Below are 17,766 nucleotides of genomic sequence, written 5' to 3' on the forward strand. Positions count from 1 at the left end.
ATACCCTTGACTTAGATGAAGATCAGATCACATTTTAGGAGAAATTAATGGCAGAAAACCCTGAAATTCCAAAAGGTTCACATACTTTTTCTTGCAACTGTATTTTCTTTTGAGGAGAGAAGTTATTTTGCAATAGTTACCATTGTAATTTCATCGCCCAGCACTAAGTTACCTACAGAACCAAGAAAATAATTTTAAATTTCCTTTTAATAAACCAAAAATGTACCTGATCATGTAGTTGAAACATACACCACAACATTGTATCAAAATGTGCCAAGTTTTTCATGAGGATATTTCTGTGTCTATCAGGGCGTGTTTGTGTCTGCTCCAGTAAGCAGCATAGTTTTGTGTCTTTGAGTAGTGCCATGTGAAGGTGATTTAGAGGCGTGGCAGCAGACTAAGTGCTGCTAGAATTACTTCCTTCCCAGGTCTCCGGAGCCCCGTCACTTCAGAAGGCTTCTTGCTTAAATCATCTATTTCTCCCTGCCAATCTGCAGCACAGCCACATTCAAAGACATCTGTCGACAGCTCCATCAGAGCGTTCCCGATTGTCTGCCTGACCGCCCACTGCCATCGCTCAGGCAACCAACAGAAAAAGAGCCCCCCCCCACCATTTCATCACATCCCGCTCTTTTTCTGTCCTGTTCTTTTCCTCCTCTCCTCCTTCCCGATAGCTTTGAACTTTTATATTAATTTTTAACGGAAACTCTTTTCTTCCCCAGCCTACCCCCTCTGGAGCCTCAGTTTTTTGAAGTCACTGTCTTTTGACTTTGCAAGGACATGGGCTCCACCCTTCTCCTCCTTACCTCAGCCTTTCTTCATCCCCAAACCCAGCCCTCCTCTCCTCTGTCCTAATGTGAGGTTTATTTGTATGAATTTGTTCCTCCACTCTTTTTTCTTCTGCTATCCCTCTTTCAAATGCCAGTGTTTAACATCCACATCCTGCTGGTTGATTTTTACAGGCCATCAGAGTAATGGAGGTACCAGTGGTAAAGATAAGAGAAGGCGAGGCGGGTGCCGAGGAGAAAATGATGATAAAATCTATAGTTAATATGGTACAGTATAGTGTCTGCCTCTCTGTTTAACACTTTGATGGGAACTTGGGGAAGTGCTGCATGAGTTTTAATTCACACAGAGTGCTCACTTAATCATTGTGCATGGCCAACTCACTTTTGGTGAATTGATTTGTGGGTGAATATTTAAATATAAGTAACGTCATACTTGATATCTGGATTACTCTAACAGAGCTTCACACTCAAATGTTAGGGCAATTTGCTAGACTGAGGAATAATATTATAAGTCATTTGAAACTCTTAATTTTGCATCATGGCATTTAAAACTGTTCAGTATCCATTTGTTAAAACCAAAGTTAGACTCTCAAGCAGTCCCATGAAAAGCTATTTACTCACAAAAGATTTCAACAGTCAGACCTTGAGGAGTGATCAACAGCAATGTGTCTAACAGATGATTTTTGAGTGTCATGTCCTCTTAAAGAAATAGTTTAGTATTTTGCAAATTATGTACCTTTGCCTTCTTTCTGAGAGTGAGAGGAGAAGATCAATAACAATCTCATGTCTTTACAGAGTTAGAGTCAGGATGTTTCAGCTTAATTTGGCAACACTGGAAGTACATACAACACCATTTAAGGTTTTGAATAAAGTCTCAACAACTGTTTGATGGATTGTCATGAAATTTGAGTCCAATTTAATATGAAGTGGAATCATTTTGGTAATCTCCTGACTTTTCATGTAATCATGAAGGTAATCATCAGGTGAAATTTTTGACCATTCTTTTGTTTATGATCAAATACCTGCAAAAATTATGACACTTCCATCAGCATCAGCTGTATTTTGTGTTTAGTGCAAATTGGCTAATATTATACAAACACGCTAAACTAAGATGGTGAACATGCTAAACATTCAGCATGTTGGCATGCTTTTGACTTTTAGCTAAAACCCCCGATGCACCTAAATGCAACCTCCTAGAGCCTGTAGCATGGCTGTAAACAGTCTTGGAACATTCTGTTTATATATATAGAATACAGAGATTTAATGCATTCAGTCTTGGGCCATACCAAATGGTCTTTATTTTTTACTTTGGCCTGAGCCTTCCTCAGGTCTTTACTCTAAGCTAGGGCTGAACAATATGCAATAAACTACTACTGATTATTTGAATACTGCAATTGCAATATGAGTAATGCTTTTAGTGAGAATGGTTATATGATTTTCACTGAAAAAAATCCAAACATGATGATGATATTATTTTTGCTGGGATCTGTACCAAATAAGCATGTTCCTCTACATTTGGAGAATATGATTTGTAGGCCACAGCATCTCTGTAACACAGCAAAGCTTCATTTATAACGCTACATTGCGACACATTTTATCTTCATCAATAAATTGGAGCTCCTGTGATTTCAATATTGCAATTGGCCATATTGTGAGTTTGATAATGTTTTGAGCCCTTTTGAGCCCTAATACATGTCTGATTCCAGCTCTGAATGTAAGATACACACATTTTATTGTTATTGATCTGCTCCTGTCTTTATAAAGAATGCAAACATACGTATTTCCCTTCATGTTAGCTAGCTCTGTGTGTGTGCCACTTCACTGATGCCTCTCACCTTCTTCTGCCTTTGTCCTGTGTCACCTGCTAGAACAAATTTCTCAGAGGCTTGTTTTATTGGCAGGTTTACTTGTGGTGCATATAATTTTACCTCTCATGTACTACCAGCTCTGCCTATGAAGAACCTAACAGCTAGTTTGTGATTTAATTTTTGCTTTCTGGTATCAAAGCCATTGATTTAAACAAGTCTATTCTGATTTTGGAGTAACACATTTTCTCATTTTAGAGGTTAGAATTGATTGTTTTCACTCTACACTGAGCATTTTTCTTGTTATGTGGTCCAGACAGACAGAGAGAGAGAGAGAATATGGTTGTGTCCGCTGTGGGTTTTCATGGTATATACAGGTTTGCATTTCAGTGAGGAACTAGGTCATTGAAACGACAATTATTTTGTCTCAGTAGCTTTGAAGACCATAAAAGCTTGGTGATTCTATATTTTTCTTATTGACAGTGAGCTTATAAAAACATCAAACCCAACAACGAACTAGTTCTACTTAAAAGCACTGACTGCACATTCAGAGCTTGATATATCTTATTCTTTGGTTCCAGGAAGCTGCATTGTTTGAAAACATATTAACTGAGCAACCAACACACTCCAACATGCTGCCTATTCCATGGATGAAAATATTCACCAACAAACGCACTATTTCCTGAACTACAGTGCCCATCTGTTTTAGGACAACACTCAAATGCACTAATCCACATTAGAAGAAAATCTCTAGTAAACCCACTGTACTTGTCCAGGACCAAGCACCAAAACAAACTTAGCGACCAGCTGGTGAATATAGTCAAGTATTTAGCAGCTAAAGCAAATATTTTTCACAGGACTTAGTGGAGATCAAAATTGGAGCCAAATGGAAAGTGAATATTCTCATGTTCACCAGCATAACAATTTACTAAGGCTTTCACAATTCACTAATATATCAAACCCATATGATGTTTAATTTGCAGAGATCTCCCTCAAAGTCGCTGCCTAATACAGCTTTAAAAATGAAAAATTTAAACTTCACATTTGTGAGTCTGGGTAGGGAAGTTGGAAGATGAGAGATGAACTAACGTTGGTTTTGACCTGATGAGATTTGTTGACGTGCAGAAAAATCTACTTACTTATTAATAAATTACCAACATCCTACAGCCCCACCAATAAGACTAACCAAGCCCCTCTCTGGTAATTTGCAGATTAATTGTGCACAAGGTTACACTGCTCCATTACTCTGTATTGTGATTCTTCCTTTTCAGGACATCAGCACCCCATGCATAATGACAGACAATGTTCAGGAGTTTGGAGAGGAAGACAACACTGATTTTGAGACAGTGTTTGTCCTCACAGACTTTGATTCTCCTGACTACAGCTTCCTCTACAAACGTGACAACCGCATTATTGGGCCTCCTGTTGTGCTGTACTGTGCTGCGAAGGAAGAAGTAAGTAAGAAGGGCTCAAATACAGCATTACCCCACTTTTGTCCAAAGCATGGATTCTTCAACCATGTTAACCTGGAATTCAAATGAAAAATGTACAGCTTCACTCTGAAATTTATAGCTCAGGGAAATATGTTGTTTGTTTGTCATTTGAGAGAACCAACTGGAGACAGGTCTAAGATGAATCTTGATTTCAGAGAGCAAGATGCGGAAAATGCATAATGGCTCTGAACAGGATGATGAACGGAAGCTGTCCCTACCTGTTGTGCTATCTGACAGGTTTCACATAGGACACTAATGTTGAATGTGAACAATATGTCCCCGCTGTGGCTGCTATCAACAAAGCATTGCTGTGCACATTTGTCAGCTGAAGACTGCACACACATACATGCAGGTTTAAACTGAATTGCAGAGCATATCTATTAATAACAGGAGAAATTGTATTAGGCCATTTTTCAGTTTCAACCTTGGTATTTATCTGTCCAGAAAAGTATTAAGTTTTGGAATCATCATTTATGTCTGGTGCTGTATCAAAAATTTAGGGAACTGTTAATCATATTGTTAAAGGTACATCAAAGTATATCAGAAATATTAAAATGTCAGTTTGTACTTATTTCAACATTTGCATTGCACTGAATTTTGCTTTTCTCTTTCCCACAGCCTCTACAGTTTTCATGCCGTCCTCTGTACTCCACCACCATGCTTAACCTGTCACTATGTTTCACTGGCTTCAGGAACAAAGAGGAAATGGTGAGTTTATTAACTTACCATTTACTTACTAGCTATTATATTTGTTCTTAATCCTTCCTTGTGGAAAGATCTGTTTTGTTAATATCACTCATGCTTTTCTAAACAACACACGAGTCTTTTGGGAAACATCATTCCACTTATACTGACATGGCGTTTAATTTAGTATGCATACTAGAGTGAAATGCTTACTAAGGTGGTGCAAGTCTCCTTCCATGGCAGGCAGCAACTTTACCCTGATGACAGGCTGGGGGAGTTCCACCCCCCCAGACAATGCTAGGGGACACACTGATCGTATTAAGGATCAGGTCATAGGTCAGGTCAGATCAGGTCAAGTTGCTGCTTATTAATGTACAATATAATATAGCATAGGATGCTTCATGAAATCATGTACCATGCTCGCTGATGTCATCTGAACAAGGACCTGTAATACTCTCAGGTATGCAATGACTTTGATAATCTGTAGAATTTTAAATATAGGCAATGGAAATAACCCACTGGCATATTCCATCTTGGTAATTATTTTCCCTCTTCCCTCCATCTAAGCCTGTGTGTTGTATTTTTGTTGTCCATGTAGAAGAACTTGGTGAATCTGGTTCATCACATGGGTGGGACCATCCGTAAAGATTTCAGCACCAAAGTCACCCATCTCATCGCCTACTCCACTCATGGGGAGAAATACAGGGTGTGTTTACTCTGTTTACTTTTTTGTTGTCTGTATCTGATATTAATACTACTCTGCAGCAGGGCTGGGCAATATCATATATGCCTTTAAACCTTTTACATACAATGTATAGCCCAGTTTTATAATGAATACCATCAGATGTGTGTTTTTGAATTGTTAAAACTTCACAAATGTTTGGACAAATGAAGAAATAAAGACAAAATAACCTGAAATACACATTATACCACATTAAGGTAATTTCAGTGTTCTCCTGCTTTTGTATGGTAAACAAATCTATGCAAGACTGCTAAATATGAATAGTCTGATGTTCAGTGAATGTTATATAATTAAGCCCTTTCTCTTTTGCCATCATTATTCAAAAGAGCTTTTACTGAATATCTTGAGACATGAGAAAATATCTCCACAAATGTTTGTTTAACTCTTGTTGTGTTTCTCTATTCGTTTGTTCATAATGGATCAACACATTAAAAATAATGGCAATGCCCAAAATCTCAACAACCCATCAAGATCAGAGTAGTACTGACATAGAAACATGTATGAGAACCACGATCAATGTGAAACTGAAATGAAGGAGCCAAAATAACTTTGTGTTTTTCCCTCTCCTCTCTCTTTACCATCTTTTATCCTTTAAGCTGGCAGTGTGCCTGGGGACACCCATTCTCACTCCATCATGGATTCTTAAGGCCTGGGAGAGGAGAAATGATGTGTGAGTTGAAAATCCTTGAAGAAAGCCTGTGAACTATTTTGTTGTTAAAACTTGTGTTTTATGTGCAAATGAAAATTAGCTTGTGTGAATATGAAAAAATAATGGTGTGTGGAATTCTGTCACTAGATGGCAGCATGGAGCTCATGGCATGAGGAAGATTTTACACCTTAGTGATAATTGTAGTCCTTTTGAGTTGATTCTCCCTTGAAAAGCAAAACAATCAAATGACTATCAGAGATGAGTCTTATGAACTTGCGCATTCACCAGTGCTTTTTTTTTTACATTTTTAGCACTTGAACTTAGATTAAATTATGGCATGGTGTGAGATCACCTTGTTTTTCCAACCTTTGTGTTTTAAGGTTCTTCCATGCAGGAGAAGAGGAGTTTCGAACAGAGTTTAAAGTCCCCCCCTTCCAGGACTGCATCCTCAGTTTTTTGGGTTTCTCAGAGGAAGAGAAGGCCAACATGGAGGAGAGGACTCTTAAACATGGTCAGTGCTACAGCACACAGGGATCTATCCTAGTATCTCTTCAGCAGTTGTTTTTCTGTGGGTTTTACTCTTTTTTTTCTTGTTGTTGTTCCCAAAGTTTGACAGAACTGCTGGACACATTTACAATTGCTAAGCTGTTGTTGGACAATTGCAATTAAGGGATCCAGACCTTAAGTATTTGGATAGTTTTTTTTCCTTCAGGCTCTACGTTTCAAATACCACATAGACTTGGAGGTCCTGTATGGAGAAATCCAAACACTTTTTATTACTGACACCTGTGGCCTTTAAGTGAACTGCAGCCTGTGCCCTGTTGCTTGCACTTTTGTGCCGATGTTGACCCTAGGTTTCCCCTGTTGTCAGTCCAATTCACATTTGGCCAAGAGGGCTTCATGACATAAAATTTTCTGTTTTCTGTTTTTTGTTTTTCTTCTGTGGAATTTGAAGCATTTCTTGTGTTGGGGGCCGTGTGTTTCATAACGGCAGCAGACTCCGAGATTCTGAGGTTAATGTTAGTACATTACCAGTGCTGTAGCAGCACAGAAGAGAGACTCATATTGTGGCAAAGCACTTGGGAGCGACCATCCTGAAAACGCGACCCAAGTCCGCTTATATAGCAATCAGTCTACAGGATGTTATAGGCAGTGGAGGAAGGTGGGGAATTAATCATTTTTTGTGTCACTTTACAATTTTTTTCACGCATTGGCAATAAAAAAGCACTTATTACATGTGTGTTTCAAATTCTTCCATACAGTACCTTTAAGGGTATGAGTGAGCACTCTTTCATTAGCAACAACAGCGGTATAACTCTTGCAGGTAGAGTGCTACAATAACAACTCCTTCAGCAGATATCATGTGTGACACTGAATTATTTTTAATATTCAACAGTCTACCACCATGAGTCCCAGCAGACAGCACTGATTCCCTGTTGTAGGGAGTAGTGAGTAGTTGGTCCTACTTAATGGCCATGTCCAAAATGTTGTTGTATAAACATGTTTCAAAGAAAACAAAGGTGCAGCAGATGATTTCTCACTGGATACTCCTTTTTTTAACATATAGAATATTAAATGTGATGGTTTTGTCAAATCAATCTGAGACTTGGCACTTGAATGTGGCATCCTTTATTTTGTTTCAAATTGAATGTGCTGAAACACAGAAACTGAAGTATAGAAAATATGTAACTGTTTATATATATATATATATGTATGTATATATATATATGTATATATATATATATATATATATATATATATATATATATATATATATATATATATATATATATATATATATATATATATATGTATATTTAAATAATCTTCCTGCTTTTTCTCTGTCTAAGGTGGTCGCTATCTTGAGGTTGGAGATGAGAGCTGTACACACATAGTGGTGGAGGAGAACTCAGTAAAGGAGTTGCCATTTTCTCCCTCCAAGAAACTCTTCGTAGTCAAGCAGGAGGTAGGCCTTTAGGTTTTTTAGGCATCAGCACTGGCATGAAATATCTTTACACAATGTGTACTGCATAAACAGAAGTCTGCTGTTCCAGAGTTTGTTTCAGTGCTGCTTCTAAATGCAAACAAGTTTGATACCTTTGTGATACTAGACAAGTATCAAGTATCTTGACATAAGAGAATGATACTCTGAGGTTTTGCAATAAGAGGATACACACATAATGGGGACAAGAGGAAATAATCTTCTGTTTTTCCTCCTAATCATGATCATCTGATCAGGATTTATTTTAGGTTAAACCTCAATCAGTACAGTCTCTGCTCTCCCTCTCTCTTTTGCTGGCTGTCAGGAAGGGCTGTCAATAATAGATTCCCCCCTCCATTATATGAATAATAATTTCAATCAAGGTGGAGATGTTGTTTAGCTGGAGTTATAACCCCACAATCAATACAGCCCCTGTTTACTCTGCCTGTTTTATTGTTTTTATGTTATTATATGGTCAGAATTTCTTTCTCCACCCACTGCTGTCCTAATTCAGGGGTTAGTAAAAACATTTCTCTTTTCTGTGACAGTGGTTCTGGGGAAGCATTCAAATGGATGCTCGAGCAGGAGAGTCCATGTACCTCTACGAGAAGGTGAGTGTATTACGGATAATGTTCAATATGTGTATACAATACAGAAATACAATTAAAAAAAAAAAAATCCCTTTGTTTTGTATGCAAACAAAAGTACTTAATTACCCATGTCCTCAAATGTTACATTAATCTTCATTTTTTCTAAGTTATTTCTTTGGGCATTTTATGCCTTTATTTGTATCAGTTATAGTGGAGACAGACAGGACATGCAGGGAGAGTGAGTAGGGGAGTTACATGCAGCAAATGGGAGTCGAACCGGGGACTGTTATATTTGCCCTAACTACTTGAGTATTGAATCATACATGAATCTATTTTGCTACTAAGTGCTTACATTTTCAATTTTGAAAGGATAAAAATTTTTTCAACCTTGCCTATTTCTCATGAATGTGGCCATTGAGGCTCCATGACTCATGCAAAATACCATATATCTGTACAATCAGTGTGCTCTTCCTACAGCTTTCCAAATAAACATGATTTTACGTGACTGATTTCAAACAAAGCCAAGTTTTACTGAAAGTAAACACAGAAATTGTACTCGGGGCACAGCCATTACTCTGACTTTAGGGATCCATATCCGGTGCAACATGGTAGCTGACTGATCTCTCTGCATAACACTACTCTCAGATGTCTCATTCTTTTTATTTCTATATAGGCATAATTATCTATGATAGCTGCAACTTTTTCTCTTAGCTACCATTGTAGTTTATGCTCATAGTCCATCCAGAAGTACAGTCGGGTGCTAGTAGTTATTGTTGGCATGGCACACACGTATTGTAATCCCTCACAACAAAGGTGGAGAGTGTGAAGTTGGCATGGTCCACTTAATCATGGTCCACAGAGTTTAGTTGGTAGCCATCACTACTTTTTTGCCATTCATGAAATACATGAAAACTGAAAAATGCTTCATCCCTGAGAAAAAAAAACACTATGATGTCACAGCTGATTTGTGTTTATTTGATGAGGAAACCTGAGATACTTTTCTCTTGTAGTTTCCTCCTTGTCTCCTGACAGGGAATGTCAATTTAGAGTTTTGGGGACCTATGAAAAACATGACCCCGAATACACTGGCCTGTATGACATGTCATATATGCCATTTCTCAATAAAGCACACAAACCAAACTGATGGAAGCGTTGGGAAGAAAAACAAAAAGTTTGTGTGAAGCAAAAGGCAGAGAAGAAAAATTAGCAGAGATGCATTTTCAGCACGTATGCAGCACAGACAGACACTAGCTGATGATGCATCTTTGCCCTCACATATGTTCTTCTATGTGCACTTTACAATTCAACATGCATTCATCACACAGTCTGACAGCCCTTACTGATTGTACAATCTGACACAGATGGATGCCAGGATTTTATTAAACCCATCTCACACAGTGTGACATGTTATAAACTTTGGTGATCATTGTTGTTGTACAGTTTAAACGCAACAAGTCCAATGGAGTTTCCTAGTTGCTGTCTTTATGAAGTTACCACACGCTTAAAGCAAAAGTTCAACATTTTTGGATAGCTGCCATTTGTTGCATAGCACAACTGAGCTTACTAGTTTACTCAGAACAACAGCATCATACAACCAGGGATCACATAACCACATCCTGATCTCACTGAGATGAGGGATGAGGGATGGTTAATTACAAAAGGTCTTTAAAATATTTTCTTTTTTTTCTTATATTTTTCCATATCATAATTTGCAAGACATGCAGCTTGCCATCTTTTTGCCTTTTTTTTCCCACATGTATCAATCTTGTCTTGTGTATTTTTCTTTTTGTCCATCTGTACTTCAGAATGACAGTCCAGCAATGAAGAAGGCAGTGTCCCTCCTGTCCCTCACAACACCCAACAGTAACAGGAAGCGTCGGCGTCTGAGGGACACGCTGGCTCAGCTCACCAAGGAGACAGAGATCTCGCCTTTCCCGCCACCACGTAAAAGGCCGTCAGCAGAGCACTCTCTGTCCATGGGTTCTCTGCTAGACGTCTCTAACACCCCTGAGACATGCAAGGCCTTAATAGGTAAGAGGAAAATGAAAAGGGACTGGAAAACACCTGATGCAACCCTGAAGCCCCTTTTCTTTCTCTGGACTATGGTTATACCTAGTGTTGGGCTGGTGTAAAAAAAAAAAAAAAAAACATACCAGTTTGATATCAAGCTGAACACTGGACTGGTGTACTGATTTTTACCACTGGGTGTTGCACTTGACTCAGCAGACACTCCCAAGTGGAACATAATGAGACTGAGGGAGCCCATGTAGTGACTTTAATCCAGTTGGTGGCAGTAATGCACCTCTAAGCTGGTTTGCTGTCTTCCAATAAATATTAAATAAGAAGAAGCAGAGAGTGAAGCAGTGCCACAATCAGCAGGGCAACAGAGACATTGTGTTTTTATTTCTCACAACCATTTACCTTACCTTTTTTGATATTTACGTAGAAGTAGAAGGTCTCAAAGATTGTCCCCCTTTTGGGGCCCATCTGTGCAGCATTGGAAGCATTATATTTTCATAGGTGCACATACAAATTCAATGTTGTACAACCTTTTGCTATGACTTTTTTCCTGCAGTGTTTATGTGTTGCCTCATTTACGTTTTTCAGCCCATCTGATTTGTTGTCCAAATCTGAAGTGTTGCCATATTACACGGTCTTAGTTTCCATTGAGACAAAGTCTGTCTGATGTTGTCATCACCCCAAAAACACAAATTAAATTTCTCGTAAATGGAGAAAATACACACTTTGTGCATCTTCCTCCCTCCCTCAATTGAAATTTGATCGCATTACAGTCAAACTGTTCACTGGATCCTTCACTGGATCTACAAAACTGAAAAGCAACCCAACTCTAGTTATACCATTTCTGGGATATACTAATGCAAAAATGCAATACCTTAAAGGATATTCTCTTTTGTGATTGTGGTTGATTCTCTCTTAAGAGCCCAGTAGCAAGATTAACCCCTCTTCATTCTAGCACGCAGAGTAGGAAATGGTTCAAAGAGCAAAGGAGACAATACTGTGACCAGGAATAAGATGAGAAGAAGGAAAAACTGGAAAAGGAGTGTTAGGACAGACAGGGATGAGTGGAGGAAAAAGTCCTACCTCAGTACAAGTACTCTCCAACAACCACAGGAGGAGCAACAGCAGCCAAGAACTTCTGCAGGTCAGGTTTTGCTTCAAGAGTAGGAATGAGCAGACAGGCCATTTTGAGGCCAATATAATGTAGCTGTTGGGAAGATGAAAGAACTCTGAGATGATGACAAAGAAGTCACACATCCAGTGGAACTTAAAAATTTAGAAATTTATTTTTTTTGTGAGTACTTTATTATACCCAGACCACCTGAGCGATAGTGTAGTACAAGCATGAACTTGACCTCCCACAGACTAGAATAGCATCTGGCCTGACAGAACAAGTATGCTGAAAATAAAGCACCATACAAACTGGACAAAAACCTGAACATGAGATGTGTGAGATGGGGTAGGAATAGCAATTGGTACACATTAAAGCAAACTAGCTAGATTTGGCTTTGTTTGGCTAAAATGTTCAAATGGCATGATGCTAAATTTTGGTTCAGTAGACTTACAAATGATTTATTCAAGACCCTGATGCTTAAATGTTTAATTGGTCATACAGTAAAGTCAACAAGAAGGTTTAATCTCATTACTCTTAAAACTAGGTGCTTGTTGAAGGTGTATCAATGAACTTTCAGAATGTCTAGCAAGTAGATTTTTAAAAAGTACTGCAGCAAATTATTCATTCAGATCAGTGCTGCTTTTTACAAGGCAGATTTATCAGTGGCATTTATTGAGTCCATTCACCAATATCAAACCAGTTCATCAATTAAATCTTTTATATAGCCCAATATCACAAATTTCTTATTTGCCTTGAGGGGCTTCACAGTCTGTACAGCTCAGTTGGATAAGGAAACCCCCCCCCCCCCAAAGGACAGACATGCAATAGATACAGTACATACAGAAGAGAGCACATAATGAGTATGGACAATCACTGACAAAATTATAGATCATAAGCACATATAAAGAATATGATTCAGAAGAATGTCAAGCAACTTCCAGCTAAGACCAGGATCCCAAGACCTCCTGTCCACCATGGATACTTGGAACGAGGACTTACCACACAAACACATGAGGCAAAACTCAAACACATCATTTAAAAACATGAAGGTGGAGGAAACAAATGCAACCAAATCTGAGTAATGAATGTTATGACTTAATGAAAACCTCTGCTTTTAAATTTAAATTTTTTTTTTCTTTTGAAAAAATTTGAAACTTTAAAACAACCTTAAAACAAGGTTATCCTGCATAACCTTTTATCATAGTAATGAAAGTTTTTCAATGTATGCAGATAATATAAACTTTCAAATTCAACCAAGTGTTGCTTATACTCTTGGTGTATCAATTAAGGGACAAAATATTTTTTCCACTTACTTCCTAACAATGATAAGTACTGTGCTATGAATTTGATCTCTGAAAGGAACACATTTTGAGTTCTACTGCAATCTACCTATGAAATGGACAGATGGCCCATTAGATGTCTGGTGTATATTTATCTCCAGAAATCTAAAATATATTACAAAAAGAAAGTAGTAGTAGTAGTAGTAGTAGTAGTAGAGTTTTTGGTCATTTTACCAAGGAAAATTGTACCCTTATCAGCCATGAGTTGAATGAGAGTTTAGTTTTACTTTAATTGATGTTTCAAATGAGAGATGGAGTAACTTGACCTGACTGTCTGCAGCCCATTTCATACAGCCTCTTCAAGGTTATATAAAGGGAATGTTGCACCTTTATTTCACCTCACTCTAGTGTATAAAGTGAGTCAACACACCTTAGATTCAGTGTAAACAAGCAAAGGGTCTTAACAGCAGTTAATTAAGTTAAGTTACAGTGGGATCTCTGAGGCTTGTGCTTCAATGCAGTATTGAAAACTTTCTCTCCTCCTCATTGTCTTGTTTCTCCAGAGAATTCGAAGCCATCCAGGAGTTCGACTCCAGTTGTGTCCAAGCAGTCAGCCAGGTGGCAGGTTTCCAAGGAGCTCTACCAGACTGAGAGCAACTATGTTGACATTTTAAGCACCATCTTACAGGTAGCTGTGTGTCTGTGTGTTTGCACAATGTGCACAGTTTGGTGTGTTGGTCACCCCTGACATCAGTTTCAGGCTAAGCTACAACCGTTAAAAGCGTGTTTGCATGTGTGCATGTATCCTCGCTCCTATTTGACCTGTCTTATCAGTTGGTCCCAGCAGAGTCAAACAGCTGACCAGTGAGGGAGAAAATGAACTGCCTGTCCATTTTTCTCTCTGTCTCTCTCCCCTTCAAAGTCTCTCCTCTTCTTGCTTCTTTTCTTTAACATCCTTTGTAGGCTTCCTCCATTTTGTGTTGCTTCTTTTTCATTCCCTCTTTCTTTCCCTGTCTCTCTGTCTTGAACTCTTCTCCTCTTAAAAAGCTGACTAGTTAACTAAATCCACAAATATAAGGTTAGCTCCTTGGTGTTTTCTGCCTTACATCTGAAACTAATTCACCACATGCTGCTAAAATCACCTTCATAATTCTGCTCTAGGTCCATTAATGTGCCGTTTATCAAAGGGAAACACAGCTGAGGTTGGCCCTGTAACCCAAACATTATGTGATCACCATAAGCTAGACATGAGTTGTAGTACTGCTGATTACTGCCTTTTTCACAGACATGCTACGTTTTGACTTCACAATTACACAGATGTCCAATCTTGTCTGAAAAAATGTACCTTTCAGTTTTTTTCCTTGGAATATATATGATATATCCGTGTGTTCAGAGCTGATAGCATGTCTACTTGGGTCCACTCAGGAGTTACTCATATTGACACACAAGCTTTGGATTCAGGGCAACAACAGGATCCTACCTCACTAAATGAGGCTTGACTAGAAACTGGACATGGCCCCAGTGGAATCACTGTTACTAATACTAACCAAAAGGACCTGTGAAGACCTCTATATGTAGTTTAAGGTCATGGTCTCAGTTTTGCTCCATGGCCCTGTCAAAACATTTTACTCTACCTGAGGGTGCTTTGACACCTAACCTGTTTGGTTTGCTTTAAATAAATTCCAGCACATGTTGTGGTATAAAAACGGTCATTTGAATTTTGGTTCAACTTAAAGTATAGAAACCCACCTTTTCAGCCAGTTTTACTAAGTGAACTGTAGCACAATTGGTTTCTGGTGTGAAAGCAAAATCGACCATCATAGGAGCTACATGATTTTAGCATGTATTCAAGACTTTAAATACTGTGAAATCCAAGTGCTATTTAATGTATAGCCTATATTTATGCAAATTAATTTGGCAACCATGGTAAAACTTAAATTTACCCAAATAAACTTAAATGAAATACATGAAGTTCAGTAAAGCAATGCATAACTTGCTGTCAGTCTACATAATTAGATTTTTGAATAGATTACAGTCACCAAAATCTGTTAGTATGTGTGTTTGTTTCTGAAAGTCTAGAACATCAGGTTTACTGCTCTTGATTTGTGTTATGTGTTATTTTTTTCTTGTTCTGGACCTACAGATACAATTACACCTACAGTTGTGTAGCTGACCTCAAATGCTAATAACCTATTGTCTGAAATGTAACCCATGAGGCAAACTTAAGAAATCAACTTGTTAGGTTACATTTTAAGGCAATGTACTGCATATAAAAAGTACAGTGCACAGACAAGTTAGAATAGAATAGGCTTTTACTGTCACTGTACAGTAAAGTACAACAAAATTGTGGGTGCTCCACATAACAAATGGTGCACTATAGAAAAGAACGTACTATTTTTGACTGTTCTAATGGAACATATTGTATAACTGATGCCAAGGCTTTGAAAGATTACGAGAGTATTGGTCAATGATGTTTTGCTGTTTGTGCAGCTTTGTGAAACATTTTATTTCTGTTATTGTGTGTGTTTGTGCACTTCTTTCATTTCTGCTTTTATTTGAAGCTTTTCAAACATCCATTGGAAAAAGAGGGGCAGGTCGGTGGACCCATCCTGGCCCAAGAAGAAATTAAGACGATATTTGGCAGCATCCCAGACATCTACGCTGTTCATACCAGGATAAAGGTAGTATATCCAAATGACCAAATTATTGTGTTGTTGTCATTTTGACCTTGCATTGTTGATGTCATTTGCTATGTATGATGGTTTGTTCATCAGAGTGACCTTGAGGAGCTCCTGACACACTGGTTAGAGGACAGAAGTGTAGGAGACATCATTCTCAAATATGTGAGTTCAAACATCTGTTAATATGCAGTTGTTGAATGTTTCTTTGCATACGTACATGTTTATACAAGAAAGTACATTATCATTCATAAGGTTACTTAAACTATAGGAGAGTTTAAGGCAATACTGTTGTTTAGTATGTAATTCAGGAGTTATGAATCTTGAAGCTGAAATAAGATTTGTGTAAAAAGTGGAGTCAGTTAGTACTCCTACACTACTACACTCCACTTTTAAGTAGAGTCCTGATGACTCTGCTTGGAATATTTATTCTGGCTCTGATAAATTACTAAAATGGGCTTCACATGTTGGACCAAAACCATGCCTGAATGGTTCATGAACACTTTTCAGGCATGTTTTGCCCGATGATGTATTGAATAACATCATAAGGTATAGCTTTTAATAATCCTTAATCTATACGATTGTGGACCATTTCTAGTTACTCAAAAGACAAGTTAAAGCAGTGACAGGTACGAGTTAATGATTGAGAATGGTCTTCCAGTTACAGAGAGGGATATACTGTAGATGTGGTGGAATTGTGAATTATTACACAAGACTAGTTTGAAAAAATAAAACTTTGAGGAAAACAGCTAAAATTGTTTTTTTTAACAAAAAAAACCAAAAATGTTCTTGTATTTTGTGAATCGTTCTCTTGATGCTTCTGACTAGTCCTCGTCTTTTCTTTCTAGTCTAAAGAGTTGGTGAGGACCTACCCACCCTTTGTCAACTTTTTTGAAATGAGCAAGGAGACTATTGTTCGCTGTGAGAAACAGAAGCCACGCTTTCATGCTTTTCTCAAGGTATGACCTTTAATTTGTCCTACATGGGTTTTTGCCTGACTGGTAGACTTCAGGCACAGATAGATTTTTCAAAGAAAGAAAGAAAGGAAAATCTTTTGATATGTGACGATACTGCAAATTTATTAGAAACTGAAACTGAAATATTATATTGACATAAGTATTCAGACATGCTATGACATGACCAGACCACCCCTGGCTAGGCCACTTGTTCATGTGGTTGTTCATGTAAAATTGCAAGCAGTGATAGCAAGTTAAGTGGTGGGCATGTAGTGAAAATCTTCATTTCCCATTTGTGTCACATAGGTTTACACAAACATTTCACCCTAATGCTTTGATTTTACAGATCAATCAAGCCAAACCAGAGTGTGGCAGGCAAACACTGGTGGAGTTGCTCATCAGACCTGTACAGAGACTACCTAGTGTGGCCCTTCTTCTCAATGGTAACCCACAAGCACATGCACTCTCATGCACATTGCTTTGATAAAACGTTAAGGAAAAAAAATCTTGTGCTAATTATGTCTCACCTTATCTTCTTTTTATCTCTCTTTTGCCATACCTGCCTCCTATCTCCTGTTAATACCTGTCTGTAATTTCCCTTCCCATTCTTTTCTACTCTTCTTTCTATACATGATTTTCATCTTTTCCTACCTGTCTTCTTCCTTCAAAATTTTCCCTTTCTTCCACCTTTGCAGACATAAAGAAACATACGTCAGATGACAACCCCGACAAGATAACACTGGAAAAAGCAATTGATTCTCTGAAAGAAGTCATGACGTGAGTTGGCATGATTCTTTCTTTTGTTGTGATCACACAGCTAGCATTTTATCATTTCCAATTCCTCATGTGAACACTGCTATCATCCTAAAACTTGACCATTAGGTATTAAAAAAAGTTATCAATCACATCAATATCACATTACATAAAATTTGCTCATTAAAAAAAAAATCATGATATTGCTTCAAGACACACTATATAATCTCACCG

General features: G+C 38.0%; 1 protein-coding gene across 5 annotated transcripts in view; it reads left to right on the forward strand.

The window, feature by feature from the left end:
• ect2 (epithelial cell transforming 2) overlaps positions 1-17,766 on the forward strand; it is a 41,277-nt gene that overhangs the window by 8,126 nt on the left and 15,385 nt on the right. For 2 of the 5 annotated variants that reach the window (XM_018696356.2, XM_018696359.2), the window contains exons 4-19: positions 963-1,055; positions 3,865-4,047; positions 4,705-4,794; positions 5,369-5,476; positions 6,109-6,182; positions 6,542-6,672; positions 8,012-8,127; positions 8,691-8,753; positions 10,538-10,763; positions 11,707-11,895; positions 13,709-13,833; positions 15,707-15,826; positions 15,920-15,988; positions 16,672-16,782; positions 17,126-17,222; positions 17,475-17,556. In XM_018696356.2, coding sequence (XP_018551872.1) covers positions 963-1,055; positions 3,865-4,047; positions 4,705-4,794; positions 5,369-5,476; positions 6,109-6,182; positions 6,542-6,672; positions 8,012-8,127; positions 8,691-8,753; positions 10,538-10,763; positions 11,707-11,895; positions 13,709-13,833; positions 15,707-15,826; positions 15,920-15,988; positions 16,672-16,782; positions 17,126-17,222; positions 17,475-17,556 — 1,877 coding nt within the window. The remainder of the gene's footprint in view (positions 1-962; positions 1,056-3,864; positions 4,048-4,704; positions 4,795-5,368; positions 5,477-6,108; positions 6,183-6,541; positions 6,673-8,011; positions 8,128-8,690; positions 8,754-10,537; positions 10,764-11,706; positions 11,896-13,708; positions 13,834-15,706; positions 15,827-15,919; positions 15,989-16,671; positions 16,783-17,125; positions 17,223-17,474; positions 17,557-17,766) is intronic. The other 3 variants (XM_018696357.2, XM_018696358.2, XM_018696360.2) reach the window with 3 other exon arrangements.

The sequence above is a fragment of the Lates calcarifer genome, linkage group LG17, assembly GCF_001640805.2.
Source record: "Lates calcarifer isolate ASB-BC8 linkage group LG17, TLL_Latcal_v3, whole genome shotgun sequence".
Taxonomy (NCBI): Eukaryota; Metazoa; Chordata; class Actinopteri; family Centropomidae; genus Lates; species Lates calcarifer.